The sequence below is a fragment of the Pongo pygmaeus genome, chromosome 13 (assembly GCF_028885625.2).
Source record: "Pongo pygmaeus isolate AG05252 chromosome 13, NHGRI_mPonPyg2-v2.0_pri, whole genome shotgun sequence".
NCBI classification, from domain to species: domain Eukaryota; kingdom Metazoa; phylum Chordata; class Mammalia; order Primates; family Hominidae; genus Pongo; species Pongo pygmaeus.
In genome coordinates, this window is record NC_072386.2 from 115,529,048 (window position 1) to 115,550,247 (window position 21,200).

Genomic DNA, 21,200 nt, shown 5'->3' on the forward strand with positions numbered 1-21,200 from the left:
GAGTTAATGACTGCACATCTTTTTCGAACCTGAAGTCATTTGTGACTCTTTCTCTTACACACCACATCTAGTCAACCAGCAAATTCCGGGTACTCTACCTTCAAAATTTACCCAACTTGAGGCCCGGTGAGGTGGCTCACGTCTGTAATCCTAGCACTTTGGGAGGCCAAGGCGGGTGGATCACCTGAGGTCAGGAGTTCAAGACCAGCCTGGCCAACATGGTGAAACCGTGTCTCTACTAAAAATACAAAAAAAAAAATTAGCCAGGCATGGTGGCGGGTGCCTATAATCACAGCTATTCGGGAGGCTGAGGCAGGAGAATCACTTCAACCCAGGGGGCAGAGGTTGCAGTGAGCTAAGATTGTGCCACTTCACTGAAGCCTGGGCGAAAGAGCAAAACTCCATCTCAAAGAAAAAAAACAAAATTGGGGCTGGGCGCGGTGGCTCACACCTGTAATCCCAGCACTTTGGGAGGCGAAGGCGGGCAGATCATGAGGTCACGACTTCGAGACCAGCCTGACCAACATGGTAAAAGCCTGTCTCTACTAAAAATATAAAAATTAGCTGGGTGTGGTGGTGTGCGCCTCTACTCCCAGCTACTTGGGAGGCTGAGGCAGGAGAATCGCTTGAACCCTGGAGGTGGCGGTTGCAGTGAGCTGAGGTTGGGCCACCGCACTCCAGCCTAGGCGACAGAGTGAGACTCCCTCTTAGAAAAAACAAAAAAACAGGTCGGGCATGGTGGCTCACGTCTGTAATCCCAGCACTTTAGGAAGCCGAGGCAGGTGGATCACCTGAGGTCAAGAGTTTGAAACCAGCCTGGCCCACATGGTGAAACCCTGTTTCTAGTAAAAATACAAAAATTAGCCAAGTGTGGTGGCAGGTGCCGGTAATCCCAGCTACTCCAGAGGCTGAGGCAGGAGAATCACCTGAACCCGGGAGGTGGAGGTTGTAGTGAGCTGAGACTGCGCCACTGCACTCCAGCCTGGGCAACAGAGTGAGGCTCCATATCAAAAAAAATAATAAAATAAAATAAAATAAAAAACTGGTGGGGCACGGTGGCTCATGCCTGTAATCCCAGCACTTTGGGAGGCCGAGGTGGGCAGATCACCTGAGGTCAGGAGTTCAACACTAGGCCGACCAACATGGAGAAACTCCGTTTCTACTAAAAATACAAAATTAGCCAGGCGTGGTGGCACATGCCTGTAATCCCAGCTACTCAGGAGGCTGAGGCAGAATTGCTTGAACCCAGGAGGCAGAGGTTGCGGTGAACTGAGATAGCCCCATTGCAGTCCAGCCTGGACAATAAGAGCAAAACTCCGTCTCAAAAAAAATTTTTAAAAATTTACCCAGCTTGTTCCCACCATCCTCATTGGCCCCTGCCTGGTTGAGCTACCACTGTCTATCCCCTGGATGGTTGCTGTCACCATCTAAATCACCTCTCTACTTTGGTTCTCGATCCCACATGTGTTCTCAATACAGCTGCTTAGAAGGCCCTTTTCGAACAATTCAGACCTCTGATCTATCACTGCTCTGCTCAGAATTTCCAGGGCTGTCCCATTTGAATTAAGACTGAGTCCCTTCCTCGGCCTACAGAGCCCTACTCTCCTCCCAACCCCCATCTCATCTCTCTTCTGCTCCTGGCTGTTTCTCAAATATACTGAGCCCACCCCAACCTCTGAGCCTTCGCTTAGTAGCCTCCTTCATTTCCTTCCAGTCTCTGTCTAGTGTCACCTCCTCAGGGACACCTTTTTTTTTTTTGAGATGGAATCTCACTCCATCGCCCAGGCTGGAGTGCAATGGTGTGATCTCAGCTCACTGCAACCTCTGCCTCCTGGGTTCAAGCGATTCTCCCCGCTCAGCTTCCCGAGTAGCTGGGATTACAGGTGCGCGCCATCATGCCTGGCTAATTTTTGTGTTTTTGTAGAGATGGGGTTTCACCATGTTGGCCAGGCTGGTCTCGAATTCCTGACCTCAGGTGATCTGCCCACCTGGGCCTCCCAAAGTACTGGGATTACAGGTGTGAGCCACTGTGCCCAGCCAGGACACCTCCTTTGATCACTTTATCTAAGGCACACTCAGGCACTGCATGGTTTTGTTCCCTCTCAACACTATCGGCCCTGACATAGTACAATATGGATTTTTAAATTGTGTCTCCCTGGCTGGAATAAAAGTCCATGACCATGAGCTGGGACATTATTCCATTTGCTAGGTTCTTTGGGGGCTGTTTCTTTACTTGTAAAATGGGCATTTCTGGGTTCAAGTTCCTTCTGACCAGGATGTTCTGGGGATATGAATTTCTGCTGTCTCGTGGCAGGCCTGAATCACAAATATTTTTTCCCAGATATGGAACTGTATTGCAGGGGGGCTTTGCGTGTTTCCAGGACCCCTGAGACTTTTCTTTTCTTTTTTTTTTTTTTGAGACGGAGTTTTGCTCTTGTCGCTCAGGCTGGAGTGCAATGCCGCGATCTCGGCTCAGTGCAACCTCTACCTACCGGTTTCAAGCGATTCTCCTGCCTCAGCTTCCCGAGTAGCTGGGATTACAGGCATGCGCCACCATGCCTGGCTAATTTTGTATTTCTAGTAGAGACGGGGTTTCAGCATTTTGGTCAGGCTGGTCTCAAACTTCTGACCTCAGGTGATCCGCCCACCTCGGCTCCCAAAGTGCTGAGATTACAGGCGGAGACTTCTTCACCACCAGTTTCCCACTATGGGAGTCTGTATCCTTACCACCAAAGATAAGGTTGCATCATAGTCTGGCAATATTTTTTTGATCTTTAAACACAGTTCAATGAGAAGTATTCGAAGCAGTAAAAATGAATCACGTTCCAACTACCGACTTTTATTAAAAAGAGTACTATCAGATGAAAATAGTTTTCACACTATTATACAAAAAGACCCATTTTACTTACCCTAAGGCTAAGATCAATTAACAGAACCCCTGGGATTAACAGCCCAGGCACCAAATCTGGCACCTCAGAGTCGTCCTTGACTTCCTTAAACCGCTTTCCCCCATCTCAGATTCTGAGAATTTGGTTTCTATCAATATGTGCCTCTCCAGCCAGGCCTCTCCTGCCAGGACGGTGGCCACAGGGCCATCTCCCTCTCCTGGCGCCCCCAACTGCCTGGCCAAGGTGACTGCTACACACGTGGGGTCGCAGAATCCCTCGAGTCACAACGTCTTCAACGTCTTGCCAGTCCCCTGATCGCACTAAACGTATTTAAAGCCCCCCCCACTCCTTTAACAGGGTCATCTCTGTGTACAGGCGGCCTCCTCTACTAACTGTGGTGGCGTTCAAGGCTCCGAGACACAGGCCCCTCCCGCGTCACTCCCCGGGAACAGGAACTCCTACTCATCCCTCAGTCATCAGCTCGAAGGTTTCTTCTCCAAGAAGCCTGCCCGACACTCGAGAAGTAGAGCCGCGAGCCTCCTCCCGGGGGCCCAGCCTTCCCCAGTACGGGCAGGGATTACCCCGGGAGCCCGCGCCGGGCCCCGCTGAGGCCAGGGGCTCCTCGGAGGCGCGGGAAAGCCGGGGAATCAGCGCAGTTACAGCACACACGACGCGGGGCTGCACGGATACCGAGCGCCCGGTCCTCAGTGGTAAGACAGAGAGTCCGCGGAAGAGACACTGAGGTGGGAGAGGCCGTGGAGACCCCATATCGCACTCCAGGCGCCAGGCTCCGCCCCGCCCCTGAGGGCGCTTCCGGATCCGGCGTGTGCCGGAAGTGGGCGGGCGGCGGCGGCTGCGCGCGGAGGCGGTGGAGGAGGTGCTGGGAGCAGCCGGGCAGCCGCTTCCCGCCCCCGAGCCGGATCCGGTGTGAGCGGAGCAGAGCCGAGGTCGGGCCGCGAGCGGAGCCGGCTGAGCGGGCGCCGAGCTCCCGCCATGGCCCGGAACACGCTGTCCTCGCGCTTCCGCCGGGTGGACATCGACGAATTTGACGAGAACAAATTTGTGGACGAGCAGGAGGAGGCGGCGGCGGCGGCGGCGGAGCCAGGCCCGGACCCGAGCGAGGTGGACGGGCTCCTGCGGCAATATCCTTCCCTGACGCGGCGTCCGGGCCTGCGCGCGGCCTTCTCACCTTCCCACCTTCTCGGTCCCCTTCGGGTGGGCCTCCCCTGTCTCTGACCCCCGGCCCCCTCAGGTCAGCCTCCAACTCCCTGCCCACCCGGCTTCCCTGGGCCGTGCTCCCCTGAGTCCCAGTCTCCCTGGGTCCCTCGTCCCCAGCCCTGGCGCCTTCTTCTGCAGCGCAGTCCCGCAGGCCCCTGGACCCGGTGGACGGGCTCCCTCGGTACCCCCGCAGGTCCCGCGCCCTCTTCCCCCCTTGCCTCCTCGTCCCCTCACGCTGTCCCTTCCTGGGGGCCCCAGCACTCTGTCCCTCCCTTGCAGGAAATCGGGCCTATGGCGGGGCTGGGTCGGCGGCAGGGCGGAGGTGAGCCGCATCTGAGTAACCGAGTGATCGGGGAGGCTGGGGCGCGGTCCTCCGGGGCCCGATTGCTGCATGGCGTGAAGATAGGTGGGTGGACGGCTGTGGGGAAGACAGAACCCAGGAGGGAGTGGAGGCGGCCGCCGTATTTCAGCCCTGGGGTCTGAGGTTGTGCCTCTCCACCCCTAGTCAGTCTAACCCTCTCGCTTAATGCTGAGAAAGGGGGACCCTATGGTTCCTCTGGACACCTTGGTGGTCTCAGCCACGCTCAACAAGTGAGTCTTGGCTCCCCCCAGTACCCTTCTGGTGCAGGAAGCAGCGGAGAAAACTAATACTTCAGAGCTAAGAAAAACCAGACACCTTGAAGCGAAGTGTGAAAGCAGAGCCCCACGCCTGGAAATGACTGTTCTTGTGGCCACAGAAAACAGCATTTAGAAAAGATTAAAAATAGAGGTGATTGTCACAGCCTTGCTTGGTCCTTTAGCAGTATGAGCGCAGGAAACTGACTTATTCTCACCGGAAGGATTTTTCTTTATTCAAATGGTGTTCCAGGAAGCATGTCCCCTCCCCCCGCACGGGCGGGGGCAGGGTTGGAGGCCCATGCTGTACATAAGTCAGGTTCTCGGTGTTGAACCAGTTGACTCAGCTTGGAAAGTGGGGCCTGCTGCTTTAGGGGGAGCCCGGCAGTGCTCCTGAGTGTGCCTTTAAACTGAAAACCTTCAGACTTGATTTGAACAGGAATGTGTTTTCGGAAGTGGAGATTCAAGCTTGTAATTCCTGCCCCATCAGATCTCCCAATCCACCCTACTTATGAAATGGGGTCAAGAGACGGGTCCCCAGGAGGGAAGGTTGGTTGTAGTCTGGTGCAGGGCCTAGCTCATGGACAGTCAGTGCTGAAAGGGGCTCCAAGGTCAGGCCTTTGGTCCAGGACCCTCACTGAACAGATGAGGAGATCAAGCCTCTCAGCTGCTGCCTTGGTCTGGGTGCAGAACCTTGTTGAAGGTCATGTCTTGGGACTCTCCTGCCTTGTGACAGGTTCCTTGAGGCTGCTTAGAGGCCTGGGCTTAGCACATCCCGGGGATGGTCGTTTCTGCATTCATGGCAGCGTCAGAAGCGTCAGAAACCTTGTTACCATGGAGAGTGCTCCACTTGGGGTTGGGGAAAGGAAGGTTAGCGGATAAAGGTAACTGAAACCCTGGCAAATACGGGGCCCAGGTGGAGGAGAATGGAACTGATATTTATTGAGTCTCTATCATGTGCCAAGAATCGGACTTATATTAGACCATTGAGGACAGGGGAGCAGGGAGAGGGATAGATGGATTGGGGTTGGGGAGGGCAGAGAGGGGCTCTGTCCTTGGGCTGTATAGGGAAGTGTGCGTGGCGGGAGATCACACAGATGAAGTAGAAGGAACCCGGCTGTGCATCTGCGCACACCCCGCACTATCATGCTCTGGCTCTGACCTCGGATAGGTCGCATACCCTTTCACAACTCAGCATCCTCTGTTACGTGGCAGACAGCCATGCTGGCTTCCTAGATTCCGTGGGAGCCTCATGGGCTAACATCAGCATCACTGGGCACACAGCAAGTGTCCTGGACATGCAGCTCGGGTCTGCAGATAGAGCGGCAGCATGGGATTGTGGGAGGAGCTTGGGTATGAGGGCCATCTAGACAGCTTAGTTTTGTGACCTTACTCAGGTAATTTCTGTTCTCTGAGCCTCAATTCCATTGCCTTTAAAATGAGATAATGATTATTGTCACAGGTATTTTTGGAATGAGATGGCGTGTGAAAGCACCTGGCGCAGGATCCGAGACCTTGTGGTGATTTAAAAGTTGAGTTCCTTTCTCCTTCAGTGAAGCAGCTTCTAGACTTCTGGATCAGGGCTCTGTCCAGAGCAGTGGTTTTGAGTGATTTTGCACCCTTCCCCTCCACCCCCAGGAAACTGGAGACATTTTGATGGTTACAGCTTGGGGATGCCACTGGAATCCAGTGGGCAGAGGCCTATGACACACAGCTAAGATGACACGTCAGAGAATCCTGGGTCCACAGTGTCAGTTGTGCTGTGATTGAGGAAGATCTAGAGGAGATCAAGGGCTGGGCAGGATTCCCCCAGCACCACAGCCTGTTCTCTGAAAAGGCCTAAAGCCAGCCAAGTATGACAGCTGGCTTCATGAATGATAGGTGACTTCAGGGAGGTCCTCCCTGTGCCCCACATCTCCCAACTGCTGAAGGCCCTCACCCATCAATGGGCCGAGTGATTGCTGGACGCATGGTGCTGAGTTAACGCCACAGCAGTAGCCTTTTGCCCCCGTGGACTAGTTTTATCCCTGCCCTTCCCCATCCATCATTTGAATGATTTCATTTGTTAGTTGTGCCAGGTTTACATGAAGAGCAAGTGAGCCTATGTTTTCTGTTGAGCCTATGGGATCCTGCTTATTGCTTTGGGGACACCACATTAGAAAAGAGTTACAAGGGCCGGGCGCGGTGGCTCACGCCTGTAATCCCAGCACTTTGGGGAGGCTGAGGTGGACGGATCACGAGGTCAGGAGATCGAGACCATCCTGGCTAACACAGTGAAACCCCGTCTCTACTAAAAATACAAAAAAAAATTAGCCAGGCGTGGTGGCAGGTGCCTGTCGTCCCAGCTACTCAGGAGGCTGAGGCAGGAGAATGGCATGAACCTGGGAAGCGGAGCTTGCAGTGAGCCAATATTGTGCCACTGCTCTCCAAGCCTGGGTGACAGAGCGAGACTCCGTCTCAAAAAAAAAAAAGAGTTACAAAGTAGAGGTTATCAGTGGCTGATATCAGGCTGGCCTTGTTTGGATGGGGAAAAGGAACTCCAGAACTGAAAGACAGAGGGACTAGACTGCCTCTTGAGTGTGGAAGGTGGATCAGAGCCAAGCAGGGAGCTGGGGAACCAGGGCTGGGAGTGGCTCGCCTGGTGGCGCAGACCCAGCTCACTCAAGATGGAGCTCACACTGGGGAAGCCAGGAGATTCAGCTCTGCTCCGAAGGCCCTTCCTGTCTGCACGTGGGTATCACTGCATGAAGAGGAGTAGAGACCCGATTGGGCAGAAGCCATTCCTTGTTCTATTTTTGAAGCTTTTTGGCTGAAGCCAGTGTTTCATACGAGGAAATGAAAGTTGGCTGATGTAATTCAGTTTAAAATAGGTGTCACCTTTGGGGACCTAACCCAGATTGTAATTTTATTTTGCATGCTGGGTATTCAGAACTCAGCAAAGAGTGTGTCGTCAGGATTGCAACTGAGGTTGGGGGGTAAGGGTGGAGACTGGCTCATTGTTGGCAAAAGCTTCTGTTAGATTGATAAACTCTTTCCAGGTAACAGTTGGGACCTCATTGATCCCGATAGATCTTAGAAGTTCTAGCACATCTTAATTTCCTTAATAAGAAATTGATTGATGAAGAGCATTGATGAAGAGTTAGGAGGTCTCCCTTTGTACCTACATTTTCCCCTTTTTTAGAATGAGAAGATGAGAACGACCTCCAGTTCACATGTACAGGTGTTGTGAGGATCCAGTAGGGGAGATACAATGCCCAGCACCAAGCAGGTGCAAGTGAGCGCAATCCAATTTTCCAGCAAGTTACCCCTCAAGGACAGTTGCTTTGACGTGGAAGGCAGAGAGGGAGGAAGAAGGAGGGTTTGCATGGTTGGCAGAGGTGCCCTGCGCCCTCCCCGTGCAGGCTGTAAACAGTCTCTGCCCACCTGGAAGCCGTGGAAGGTGGGTGGGAAGATGAGATCCCATCTGACTCTGTTCCCTGAGCTGTTTCTGAAGTGAGCTTGTTCATGACAGCGTGGACGTGCTTGAGCCTAGCTATCCTTAACTGGTGGTGATGCACAGGGGACATGCTTCGGGCATTCCATGCAGCCTTGCGGAACTCTCCCGTCAACACCAAGAATCAAGCTGTGAAGGTAAAGGGGTGGCTCTGCGGCTCTGCTGGGTGCTGTTAGGACCAGGGCTGTGGGTGTCTGCCCAGTGCGAGTGTGAGCTCCTCCGGGCTCCGGGCTGTGCCCGTTTCATCCCCATCAGAGGGGGTGAGTTGGCACTGGGCAGGGCTTCCACAGAAGCCTCCTGGCGCTCCCTAGGTGGTGAGGCTCCTCTGACATCAAAGCTGTCAGTGTTTATATGAGAACCTCCCCACAGAAGCCTTCACTCCTGCTCACGGCCTCGTAGGCTGAGAAGTCAGCCTGGCCCTGGCTGATGTGGAAAATGGATGAATTCGCTCACCTGTGGTGCTTATGCTCCTACAGGCTGTTGGATAGGCTTTGTCTGCCTGAGGATTTTAAGTACCCATACGCTTTCCTACCTTCTAAAAACTAAATTGTGCTTCCTGCATCACCAAGGCTAAAATTTGGTTCAGAGAAAGAGGTCTCCCTGCAGCTGGGATTCTGGCAGCTGTGACATCATCTTGATGTCACCAGTGGCTGCACCTTCACAGAGTTCTGGGGAATGGCCCCACCCTTCTGGGTGTGAACACAAGAGGGACGCTGCAGCTGAATCAACCTGGTTTTATTTTTATTTTTTAATAGTCCACCACCATTGTGGAGTATAATAAGGCCTTATTTGTGTCATCTAAAATAGTGATGGGCTGGGTGCCATGGTTTATGCCTGTAATCCCAGCACTTTGGGAGGTGGGAGGATTGCTTGAGCTCAGAGTTTGAGACCAGCCTGGGCAACATAGCGAGACTTTGTCTGTATTAAAAATTAAAGAAAATAATTAGCTGGGCATGGTGGCATGTGCTTGTAGCCCTAACTGAGGTGGGAGGAGTGCTCGAGCCTGGGAGAGGCTGCAGTGAGCTGAGATTGCACCACTGCACTCCCACCTAGGCAACAGAGCGAGACCCTGCCCCTCCTTTCCTCTCTCCCTCTCTTTCTCCCTCTCTTTTTTCTTCTCTCTCTCTCTCTGAGTTGATACTTGTCCTAGTAAACCACTTACTCCCCCAAAATAAGTAGAGTAACTTGTTGGCATAAATAAAAGATACTTTGAAATTTAAATCCACAAAAGACGTTCTAACCCGCTTATTTTAACCATCCTGGACGAATTAGAAACTGGGCGGTGTTTCTGGTGATCTGTGTCCTTGCTTTGGTTTGGGGCATGGCATGGCGGTGCCTTCGCAGCTCTGGGCCTCACTTGCTCTTTTTCGTCTGCAGGAGCGAGCCCAGGGCGTGGTGCTGAAAGTGCTCACAAACTTCAAGAGCAGCGAGATTGAGCAGGCTGTGCAGTCACTGGACAGAAACGGTGTTGACTTGTTAATGAAGTACATTTATAAAGGCTTTGAGAAGCCCACAGAAAATAGCAGCGCAGTGTTACTCCAGTGGCACGAAAAGGTAAGTGAACAGTGCCACGCGCCCGAGTGAGCCACCTGGCTTGCCTTGGGGTTCAATCAGCAGGCCAGAACAAACGTAGGACGGTCTGATAGACGTGTGGGGTCAGAGGACGAGCCCCAACCTGGGACATGTCGTCACTTCCCTCTCCCAAGGAAGCTCCTGGTAGGGACCTGCTGTCTCTGATCATCGCAGTTACTTTTTTGCTTTTTAGCTGCCGATTTATGTCAGACAGGACAGGATGCCCTTGGTACAGGACATGTGGGCAGATAACATGGCATGGTAAGGTGGTCAGGGAGTCTAGGTAGAAAGGGGGCTTGCTGGTTGGTTGGGGCTTCATGATACTTTGTAGTGGTGGAGGCAGCTGTTGGGGGTTCTTAGAAATAGAGTCCTCCAGCCAGCCCTAAGGGCTTCCTGCCCTGGCCTCAGCCTTAGCAGGCCAGAGTGAGCAGTGGGCAGAAACCTTGACCTCACTTAATATGGCCTTCGTCCAGGTGAAGCAGGAAGAGCTGTGTCTGCCCTTCACTTGGGTCTGTGTGAGAGCAAGGCCTTTGGCAAGCCTGTGTCCTGCCTGTACCACTGGGGCTGCCTCCCACACCCTCCCCTGCACACCCTTAGTGCCACAGTAAGCACGCCCACCATTAAAGCAGACCAGGAGTTACTAACGTGCCTGCCTTCCTCAGAGGCTCAGTGTTGAGTTGGAAGAGAGGGGTTTTACAGTGGGCCAGTCCTTAAGGTGGTATGGGTGCTGGGCTGTGGTTGTGGCCTTAGGTCTGCTGGCGGGTGTGCTGTGCCTCCTTGGCCTCCCCTCTCCTGGGCTCAGAAGGAAGTGAACAAGTCCTCTGTATGATGGGGAGGCCAGGCCCTCTCGTCCCTTTAAGGCAGCTTGGTGCCTGCCAGTCACCTCAGCGGGTGGCACTCAGTGGGCTTGTGTGCATCTGTAAACTCAGCACTTTGGGAGGCTGAGGCAGGAGGATTGCTAGAGCCCAGGAGTTCAAGAACAGCCCAGGCAATGTAGTGAGACCCCATCTCTACAAAAAAATAAAGTAGGCTGGGTGCGGTGGCTCACGCCTGTAATCCCAGCACTTTGGGAGGCGAAGGCGGGCAGATGACCTGAGGTCAGGAGTTCGAGACCAGCCTGGGCAATGTGGTGAAACCTCGTCTCTACTAAAAATACAAAGATTAGCTGGGGGTGGTGGCGGGCGCCTGTAATCCCAGCTACGTGGGAGGCTGAGGCAGGAGAAGCGCTTGAACCGGGGAGGCAGGGTTGCAGTGAGCCGAGATCGTGCCATTGCACTCCAGCCTGGGCGACAAGAGCGAAACTCCGTCTCAAAAAATAAAATAAAATAAATTAGCCGGGCCTGGTGGTGCACACCTGTGGTCCCAGCTACTCAGGAGGATGGCTTGAACCCAGGACATCAAGGCTGTGCAGTGAGCTGTGATCTGGGCAACAGAGTGAGACCCCGTCTCAAAAGGGAATCTCGAGGGCTCTGCTTTGTGTGCTGGTGACAGTGTTCTCAAGCCAGTTCTGCCCAAGAGCCAACAGCTCTCGGACCCCACAGCTCCAGGACAGGGCTCCTTCCCTAGAATGTGCTCTATCTCAGGAATCCTCTTTTGAGGGTCTGTGACGGGATCTAGGTCAGGGAATGTCCCCCGTCTCTGGCAAGCCAGGCTCCCCTTGGCCAGCCAGGTCTCATCTGACACGTTTTCTCTTCCTGCCCCCACAGGCCTTAGCAGTAGGAGGACTAGGCTCCATTATAAGAGTTCTCACAGCAAGAAAGACTGTTTAAAAAAAACAAAAAGACTCATGTTACTTGAGAAGAATTCTGGATGCCCAGGCTGGTGAAGAAGGGATTGACAATGGACCATCTTCCTAGGAACTCCCAAGTAAACTATTTCAGGACATGTATCTGCTGAAATGTATTTTATTTTCAAGGTGGAGGGGAAAATCGTCTGTTTCCTAAGTCCTGTTTAGGATCTGATAGTCTACGCCTTTGTCTCCGAGTACTGCAGAACTGACATTTTGACGGTTTACCAGAGTGGCGGCTGGTGTTGGTCAGGTGCACCTGTGTGCACTGGGGGAGGGATGGTTTGAGCAGGTGCAGATCCAAGGGCTGTGGTAAACGGGAGAGCTTGTGTTTTTGAAGTGGAAAAAAACCCAAGAGTTTGTACAGACATCCTGTCTTCCCAGAGAAGGTGGACACTCTTGGGCTCATTGTAAAGTGCCTGCTGCATCAATAAAGCTCTTGGCTTATTAGTATATACATTGCAGTGTGTTTCATGTATGTAAAAAAAATGGTAATGATGAATGGGATGGTAATGAATGAGAGTTCAGTTGTTCCGGAAACCCAGTGTGGAAGGAGTAGACCTGTGTCCCTGTTGAGCCACCCCTGGGAGCGAGCATGGCAATCCACAGGCCCTCTGCCACAGGACACCAGCCTCGGCCTCGGAGCTGCCGGCTGCTGCAGAGGTGTTTGCTGAATAAACTATTTATTGTTTCTTACTCCTTTGATTTGTATGTAATTAATTTTGGAGCTTATTTAATTTAATAAAGTGCCAAACATTTAATAATTGATCTGGGCTTTAAAAGTCTTCAGTTTGTGGGATTGCACTTGGAATCTTTTGAGGGTGGGGCCTCAGATGTGCCTGGTCATGTCTCCTGATGCTGGGGTGGCTGTGCTGCAGAATCACTGCTGCATGGATAAGTTTTCTTTAAAGAACTAAACGTCAGAAATGGGGAGCAATCAGCAAATAGATGGCATAATTTTGTTCCCCATAACCAGTAACAGAGCCTCTCTGAAGGGCAAAAATGCTTTTCTTTCCTTTTCAGCACATGTAACTGCAGCTTGCATTCTGCTAAAGATTAGGGCCCCATTCACACTCCGGAAGCTCCTCTGGGTCATACAGCCCTTGGATACAGACTTTGACCAAAGTGACACGGTCCTCCCCCCACAGCCCCTCTGCAGAACCACTGCAATTCTTGGGGGGTAGAATGAGGCCGCCGGCTTCATTAAATTACGTATATTTAGTCACCCAAATCCAGTCTGGAAAGGTTCTTTCTGAAAGACATTCTCTAGCCCTTGAAGTTGGCCTTGGAGTGTTAAATATGGACACAAAATACCAGATTTAATGAGTCAAAGAAATACTGACACACCAAACTAGTAAAATCCATTGTAGTTGCATCTGGATTGAAGAGCTTTAATCAAAAAGTGTATTGCACCACAGATGAATTTTCTACAGCAGTTTTCAAGAATACAATCCCTATTTACAACATGGAAGGAGAGCTCAAGATCCATCGCTCGTATAAAGGGCTATAGATACCGTCGCTAACACAGAAAGTTTTATACAAGTCAAAGTGCATTAAATCACTTAGAATATTTACTCCACTCTTCCTCTTAAAGCTGAAGGAAATTCAACATGCAGGAGGAAAGCCTAGTCAGTGAAGCCTCCCTAAAGTCAGTACAGACCTAGGAACAGGCCCCATAGCTACACCTAAAACTGCCGAGGAGCAGGGCCTGGGGTGCGTGTGGGACCAGTTCAATGGCTGGAGAAGCCACGGAGGCAGCAGACGGGCTTCTCTGGAAATGTAGCTGCCTTTGGCTGGCTGTGAGCTACCCAGTCTTAGAGATTCTTTCCTGGAACAGTTGAAAAAGGAAATCCTACTTTGAAAAAAGGCTACCTCTTACCCATCAAACTTGCAGAACAGAAGAGACTCCTGTTTCGTGTTCCCACCAGGTAAATGGAAATTCATGTTCTAAACAAGGGATAACTGTGTCTGTAAGGAGGAGCCAGATGAGGAGGTTAGTCACTGGAGAAGGGGCCTCTGGAAGGCAGACAGCCTGAGCTGGGACTACGGAGATGCTGCCCTGGCTTGGTTCTTCATGGAAATTTCATTAGGTTAACGTTGCAAATGCGTGTTTTTCTGTGACACATTTTATATACCTATTTTGGCCCTAAGCGTGATTGAGAAATACAACTTTCCATCACTGGATAATGGATAATAAATTTAGGAGCTCCAGTTACTAATTTAGTTTTTTATTTAAACAGTGAAACTTTCATCAAACAATAAACGGTTTCCTTTTAGATTCAATATTGTGGCTTTTCCAGAACCAGCATGTTCCCTTTCCTCAGTAACGAGGAATCCATAAAACAAGTTTTTGTTGGTTACTACCAGAGTCATCATGTGCGTGCTACAAGCGCTGCAGCCAGCTGGGCGCCGTCTGAGTGTAGTGTCATTTTAAGTATTTGGGGTGGGATGAGGGAGAGAGAGTGGCTCCACACACAAGGCAGACTGCCCCAATGTCTCCATCAAGGCTGGGGCACAGCTGCTGCCCCCACCGGAGACAGCGGACTGTCCTTCAGTAGAAGACAGGTGATCTGCATCGCCCAGCGGCAGCGCGGCACAGAATCAAGACAAAGCACACGAGATCCCACTGCACTTCAGAGGGAGCAGTGCCAGAGTGCAAGTGAGAAGACAAAGGAACAGGAATCCTAGTTTTAGGAAGAATTTCCTCTGGACGCTCTGATTTTAAGAACACCAGTTAAATGGATTTTATATAGTACAGAAGACATGTTTATAGTAATGAAGAACTTCAGCTATAAAAAATAGTTTAAAATGGTTTACCAGCAACCTATCCAAGACAAGTACATTCATTAAAAAGGCAATTGAGTGTATTTGGTACTATACTTAGGGTCTTTTCATATATTTGCTAGTTTTCTTAAAGTAGAGATACCGTCAGAAAGGTGCATTTTCCTCATTCATCCACACCGGCCCTTAAAGATGGATCCTCTAAAGTTCTAGGTGGTTTGAGAGACAAGGTGAAAGAATATTTTCTTGAGAGGAAGGGATAAAAAGCTTCTAACTCATCTGAATTTTTAAAAGCCACTCCCATAGAGTTCCCATGGAGTTGGCTGTTCCTGGCAGAGGCAGGTGGGTTTGGCCTGCCGGGCACCATCTCAAAGGGCCGTCTCTACCTCCCGGAGCATTGCTACATGGTGACTCAGGTGTGCCTGCCCGATGCTGATGGCTTCGGCTGTAAGTGCTAACGTGAAGTTAGAGGATTCAGGTGCAGACGGGGTGCTGGCTGGAGCTGGGATATTAGCAGCACTGTGGAAATCTGGGTAGTGCCAGGACCCTCCTGTTTGGTGACCAGAATGACAGGATCAGCTACCCCCTGAGGTTCAGGTCAGCCTGCAGGGAAGTGGGCCTTAGTCTTGTAAACAATGTTTAGACACTTGTACAAAATACTGCAGTTACAGTGATTAAAAACCCACCCAGACTGGTGTGTCAGTGTTCTTTTCACAGAAAAAGTGTCAACCCACGGAGCTCCATCCTTGGGTAGTCCCCTCTAGGACCATGGTATCCGAGGGTTTGAGATAGACGGCCGGATGCTGCCCTTGGGAGCTGGTTTGGACCCAAACCATGACATCTGCATTTGAAACAGAAAAGGCTTCTGAGATGCAAATCAGGACTTGGTGCCAGGGAAACTGAACCGCCCCTCCCCTCCCCTGAGCCTGTCACTCCTGCCCCCCAATCCTGCCTCTGGCTCTGAGCAGAGCAAGAAGATGGTGCCAGTAACCAGTCTGCAGGCCCGTGCTCAGTACAGGAGGGAAATGAGAGAAAAACACTGAGTTGACAGGAACAAGGTAGTGGAACTGTAGGTATTTTTTCCTATTAGAGCATTTATGCAGAAGCTTTTGGAATTTGAGTGCTGAGCCAGACCTGGGGCTCTCGATAAAGCGCTATCAATGAAAATGCTTTGAAAAATACGTGGCCTGTTGGTCAAGTACAGCACAGACATTTGGGCACAAAGGATGTCATCGCTAAAAAGTGCTTGGATCAAGTTCATCCAAAAGCAGCCAAGCTGATCATGCAGCTGTGCTGGTACCTACATTCGGGTGTGGGGCTAAGAGGTCTTAAACTGCTACTGCTGGGATGACTGACAACATATTTTGGAAGCTGGAACAGTAGACCAGAGAACCCTACCTTATATTCCAGAGTTTCCTTGAGCATGTTCTCCTCCTCTTGGGAAAAGTTCAGCAACACTGACACAGCTTTTATAAGATGAAAAGCCTGAAACACAGTAAGTTTTGCTGCCATAGGCCTTGGTGGAGGTGAGGCGGGGTGGGGTCGGGAGAGCTACATGGCATTTCCCGCTTTCTTTGGTTAGCAGGACCAGGTGGTGGGTGACGCTCTGGCACTCTGAAGTTTGGCAGCAATGATAGGTTCTTTCTTCCCGTGCATCCTCGGGGGCCTGGCAGGCTTAAGGGAACTACCCCAGCAGCTACCCTACCCTTTGGCAGGACCCAGGAGTGATGGGTGGATTCCGTTCCCGGCTTCCGGCCTCTGGCCTCAGCACCCACGCCAGAATTTAGAAGTGGAGCCCACGTTCTCCCACCAGGAGCCGGTTCCTGCACGGCCTCTCCCGCCAGCCGCTCACTCCGCAGGCCAACGCCAGCAGGAGAAATGACTGGGCGCCCACAAGGGCGTCAAATCAGGATGTATGAGGAAAAGGGAGAAACGGGCTGGGCAGGGGTCCCTGCAGGACAGACTGTAGGGCGGGGCCTCAATACCCAAAAGACACCTCAAAAGCCCTTTACCTCGGATTCGCGACAAGACATGAATTTTAAAACCACATGTTTAAGGTACTCAAAGTTGATCTCGCGAGCATCCGTCAGGTCAGCGTTATTCGTGACGGAAGGCGCCATGTTTGCCATCTCAGGTCCAGGTTTCTCCCGGACTTCGAAGAGCTCATTATCGGGTCTGATTTTCTGAAAAACCAGTGGGAAAGATGCTACACTGAACCCTCTGAGGCAGGTGGAAAAAATCACACGGGAGGTTCACCTGGTCCAAACTATGATCACTATCGTAGGGCAAAAAGGGCCCCACCTGGGAAGGAAGCACCTCCAGGTGGGCTTGAGGAGGGAGTGACATCATTTGGGGAAATTCAGACATTCCCTTATCCATGGCAAGAACACATGTCCCTGGGGCCTGAAGCTGCTCGCATCCCGCATCAGGCCAAGCACTCTGCCACACACACACACTGTTAGAGCATCGCTGCGCTAGCGTGACAGGCAACCCCACTTCCAGATGAGGATGCAGGCTCAGAGAAGGCAGGCACAGGCCTGCGACCACGGAGTTGCTTCAGAGGTGCATGCAGGCTGGCAGGCTGTCCCACCAGCTAACATTGGACTGCCCAGCGACCCCTTGCAATTAATTAGGGGGTGGGGGAGCATAGGCAGCGAGGGACCTCAGGAGGACCGGGCACAGGCAGCAGGGGGAGTGCTGGGAAGTGGGGCCAGCTCCCATGCGGGTACTCACCAGTTCCTTCTGCAGAGTCTTCCGGAGCTCCAGCATCCGCTGCTGCATCTGCTTTATGGTCTGCGACAAGCCCCACCCCACAGAAAGCCAATCATTAGATGCATGTTTCACCAAAGGAAACAGACCCGAAGATCCCACGGGATCCCCTGTACACCTGTGAGAAGCCTCTGCCCTGAGAAGTCATCCTGAGAGGCTGGTGCTCAGCTGTCGCATGCTTGTGCCTACGACTGTTGGGCTGTCATACCTCTTGGGCCACTGCTTTCACATCCTTGAGTCTCCACGTCCCACAGGGGCCACAGTCCCTCTGTGTGGACATGAGTGCCCCAGCGCTGCCCATCCCTTCCCGGGGGCTTGGTCCTCCACACACAGCCCAGCTGGAAAAGGCTCTGGACCATAGATTTTGCCCTCAAAATTCGATTTTTATGCTGTTATCCCCAAGTAGGATACTTATGCGAGGACTTACGGTTCTCATCATTACTGCTCTCTTGAAATACATTAATAATCTGCAATGCTTATTTTGAACACCCTAAAAAGATCATGGTTTTTCTGCACGACTCATCAACATCCAGTTTTAGATAAATAGTTCGGAAAATAATTTATTTTCCTCGTTTTTTTTTTTGTTTTTTTTTTTTTGAGATGGAGTCTCGCTTTGTTGCCCAGGCTGGAGTGCAATGACACGATCTCAGCTCACTACAACCTCCGCCTCCTGGGTTCAAGTGACTCTCCTGCCTCAGGCTCTAGGGGAGCTGAGATTACAGGCATGCACCACCACACCCGACTCATTTTTGTTTTCTTCTTCTTCTTCTAAGATGGAGTTTCACTCTTGTTGCCCAGGTTGGAGTGCAATGGTGCAATCTCGGCTCACTGCAACCTCCGCCTCCTGGGTTCAAACAATTCTCCTGCCTCAGCCTCCCGAGTAGCTGGGATTACAGTTGTGCGCCACCACACCCAGCTAATTTTATTTATTTATTTTTTTGAGACAGAGTCTTGCTCTGTTGCCTAGGCTGGATTGCAGTGACATAATCTCGGCTCACTGTAACCTCTGCCTTCTGGGTTCAAGCGATTCTCCTGCCTCAGCCTCCTGAGTAGCTGGGATTACTGGTGCCTGCCACCACGCCTGGCTAATTTTTGTATTTTTAGTAGAGACAGGGTTTCACCCTGTTGGCCAGGCTGGTCTCGAACTCCTGACCTCAGGTGGTCCACCCACCTTGGCCTCCCAAAGTGCTGGGATTACAGGCATGAGCCACCGCACCCGGCCTTTTTTTTCTTTAAGAGACAGTATCTTACTATGTTGCCCGGGCTGAATTCAGTCTTTGAACTCCTGGGCTCAAGCAATTCTCCCACGTCAACCTCCCGAGTAGCTGGGACTTCAGCTGTACACCACCACGCCTGGCTAATTTTCTTTTATGTTTAATTAGTATTATGAGCCTTACATTTATTACACATTCCATTATTCACTAGACATGCTGAGACATTTTCTCAACTAAAAACTTCATAATATAGGGAAAAAAAATTTTTTTTTTTTTGAGACGGAGTCTTACCCTGTCCCTGAGGCTGGAGTGCAATGGCACGATCTCAGCTCTCTGCAACCTCTGCCTCCCAGGTTCAAGCAATTCTCCCATCTCAGTCTCCTGAGTAGCTGGGATTACAGGTGTGTACCACCATGCCCAGCTAATTTTTGTCATTTTAGTAGAGACGGGATTTCACCATGTTGGCCAGGCTGGTCTCGAACTCCTGGCCTCAGGTGATCTGCCCGCCTCAGCCTCCCAAAGTGGTGAAATTACAGGCATGAGCCACCACGCCCGGTTTTAAATAAAAATTTATTCAAAGTCTCCGAATGGTAATATATCAAAATGCATTCTTCCATGTACCCCCAGTCGACATCCCTATTCTTGCACAGCGTGGCTGGGATTGTAAATACATTTTTCATGTATCAGAGTCATCACTGCCTCCTCCAGCTTTCCTAATTGTAACGTCTAATGTGACAGGAACTCCCGGGGATGCCCCTGTCTTACTGCGTGGCTGGGCTTCCACTTTAAAACAAAGCTGGGATAAGCTTTGTTTCCCCAAGCGAGGAATCCCCATTGTTTCTCTTGGGGATGGAATGACTGAGTCAGAGGACCACAAAAGTGTTTCTAACTTCTCCACTGTGAGGCATTTTAAGTGACCTCCAACACACCCAGTTTTGTAAAATGGCACCTTGTGGCTTTGATTTCTATTCTCTTGGCTGACCATGAGGCTGGACACTGCCCCAAAAGTACATTGGCTACTTCATCTTATGTTATTTGGTTTCCTGGGTTTTCTTCACTCAGTAATTCATCTAATAATTACTGAGTCCCTACACTGTTCTAGGGGCTGGAGAAATGGCAACAAAAAAGACAAAAGTTCACCCTCAGGGGGAAAAGAATCAATAAACAGGCCGGGTGCGGTGGCTCACACCTGTAATCCCAGCACTTTGGGAGCCGAGACAGGCGGATCACGAGGTCAGGAGTTCGAGACCAGCCTGGCCAACATGGCAAAACCCCGTCTCTACTAAAAATACAAAAAAAACCAGGCACAGTGGCTCACACCTGTAATCCCAGCACTTTGGGAGGCCAAGGCAGGTGGATCACAAGGCCAAGAGATCGAGAGCATCCTGGCCAACATGGTGAAACCCCATCTCTACTAAAAATACAAAAATTAGCCGGGCGTGGTGGCGTGCGCCTGTAGTCCCAGCTACTGGGGAGGCTGAGGCAGGAGGAGAATTGTTTGAACCCGGGAAGCAGAGGTTGCAGTGAGCTGAGATCGCGCCACTGCACTCCAGCCTGGCAATAGAGACTCTGTCTCAAAAAAAAAAAAAAAAAAAAAAATTAGCCAGGCGTGATCGTGGGCACCTGTAATCACAGCTACTCAGGAGGCTGAGGCAAGAGAATCGCTTGAACTGAGGAGGCAGAGGTCGCTGTGAGCCAAGATCACGCCATTGCACTCCAGTCTGGGTGACAGGGGGAGACTCTGTCTCAAAAAAAAAGAATCAATAATCAAATCTGCAGTGTATCAGAGGGTATGAAGAGGCATGGAGAAGAGGCATCGTGGTGAGGGGTGGGGTTCTGGTAGTGAGGCTGGTCGGGGTGGCATAAAGAAAGTGAGGGTGAGGGTGACTAGGGAAAGGCACTTCCAAACGGAAGGCTCAGCAAGTACCAAGGCCCTGAGGTCGGAGGGTACTTGATGGGAGTGAGGCCCCTGTAGCTGAGAGGGAGCGACGAGGACAGGAGGGGCTCGGCTGGCAGAGGTAATGAGGGGCCACACCACACACGGCTTTGCAGGCCTCTGCAAGGACTCAGGCCTTCATAAGAGATCGATAGAGACAGGCTTTCATCAGAGGGCTAAGACAGGAGTGCCAGGGAAACCAGTTAGAAGTCTGATACCATCTTCCAGAGGAGACAACGGTAACCTGAAGCAGGTGGCAGCGATGTGAAGTGGTGGATTCTGGGAAATGTGCGAAGGGGGTGCTGAAGGAATCTGCTAATGGCCTGGATGCTGGTGGAGAAAGAACCAAGGCAGATAGGACAACTCCAAGGCTTCTGCCGTCTACTGAGGTGGGAAAGGTGGCCATGGCAGCCAGGGAGCACAGTGAAGCCGAAGTGTGTTTTCAGATGTTTTGAGTTTCAGACACCTTAGAGCTCACGTGGAGACAGGTTTGTGGGGCTAGTGTCCATGGAGCTGTCTGGGCGGGAGGTAGGGAGGGGAGCCAGCTGCGCAGGGCATGGCTGAGATCGCAGACGAGGGCACACAGTGCAGAGAAGAGCTGTGAGGGCTGCCCCTGTGCACGGCGGGTGGCAGTGGGAAGGAGACTGGCCTGTCAGAGGAGACGGAGAAGGAGCAGGCCGTGGATGGGAGCTTCAGGAGGAGGAAGAGACGCCTGTCCAAGGCTGCCGACAGGCCAATCAGAGGGAAAATTAGGAACTGCCTTCTGGATTTAGCAATGCAGATGTTACTGATGAGCTTGACAAGAGCGTTTTTCTGTGGAGTGGTGGGGGAAAGGTTGAGAGAGATGAGGAGTGGGAATGGATATGGCAGATATAGAAAGTTTCAACATGTCAGCATGGGAGGTGAGCAGAGCTGCGGCAGCAAGGCA

General features: G+C 51.5%; 2 protein-coding genes across 20 annotated transcripts in view; one reads left to right on the plus strand and one right to left on the minus strand.

The window, feature by feature from the left end:
• Positions 1 to 3,737: 3,737 nt before the first annotated feature.
• ARPC5L (actin related protein 2/3 complex subunit 5 like) lies at positions 3,738 to 12,025 on the plus strand. The gene is made up of 4 exons (XM_054500071.2): positions 3,738 to 4,030; positions 8,279 to 8,351; positions 9,592 to 9,768; positions 11,493 to 12,025. Exons 1-4 carry the CDS (start codon positions 3,882 to 3,884, stop codon positions 11,553 to 11,555), a joined length of 462 nt encoding a protein of 153 aa, XP_054356046.1. The 5' UTR covers positions 3,738 to 3,881; the 3' UTR covers positions 11,556 to 12,025.
• A 901-nt stretch (positions 12,026 to 12,926) lies between these two features.
• Positions 12,927 to 21,200, minus strand: part of GOLGA1 (golgin A1) — a 62,661-nt gene continuing 54,387 nt past the window's right edge. For 18 of the 19 annotated variants that reach the window (XM_054500074.2, XM_054500078.1, XM_063650320.1 and 15 more), the window contains 4 exons: positions 17,087 to 17,146; positions 16,366 to 16,536; positions 15,752 to 15,838; positions 12,927 to 15,194 (listed from right to left, as the gene is read on the minus strand). In XM_054500074.2, the coding sequence (XP_054356049.1) occupies positions 15,114 to 15,194; positions 15,752 to 15,838; positions 16,366 to 16,536; positions 17,087 to 17,146 (399 nt within the window). In that variant the 3' untranslated portion in view covers positions 12,927 to 15,113. The remainder of the gene's footprint in view (positions 15,195 to 15,751; positions 15,839 to 16,365; positions 16,537 to 17,086; positions 17,147 to 21,200) is intronic. The other variant, XR_008504458.1, reaches the window with a different exon arrangement.

Excerpts from the sequence above, each read along its gene's own strand:
- ARPC5L (XM_054500071.2), top strand. The coding sequence starts at position 3,882 with ATGGCCCGGAACACGCTGTCCTCGCGCTTCCGCCGGGTGGACATCGAC. Across the intron at positions 8,352-9,591 it reads CCAAGAATCAAGCTGTGAAG|GAGCGAGCCCAGGGCGTGGT; the intron begins GTAAAGGGGTGG and ends TTTCGTCTGCAG. Across the intron at positions 9,769-11,492 it reads TACTCCAGTGGCACGAAAAG|GCCTTAGCAGTAGGAGGACT; the intron begins GTAAGTGAACAG and ends CTGCCCCCACAG.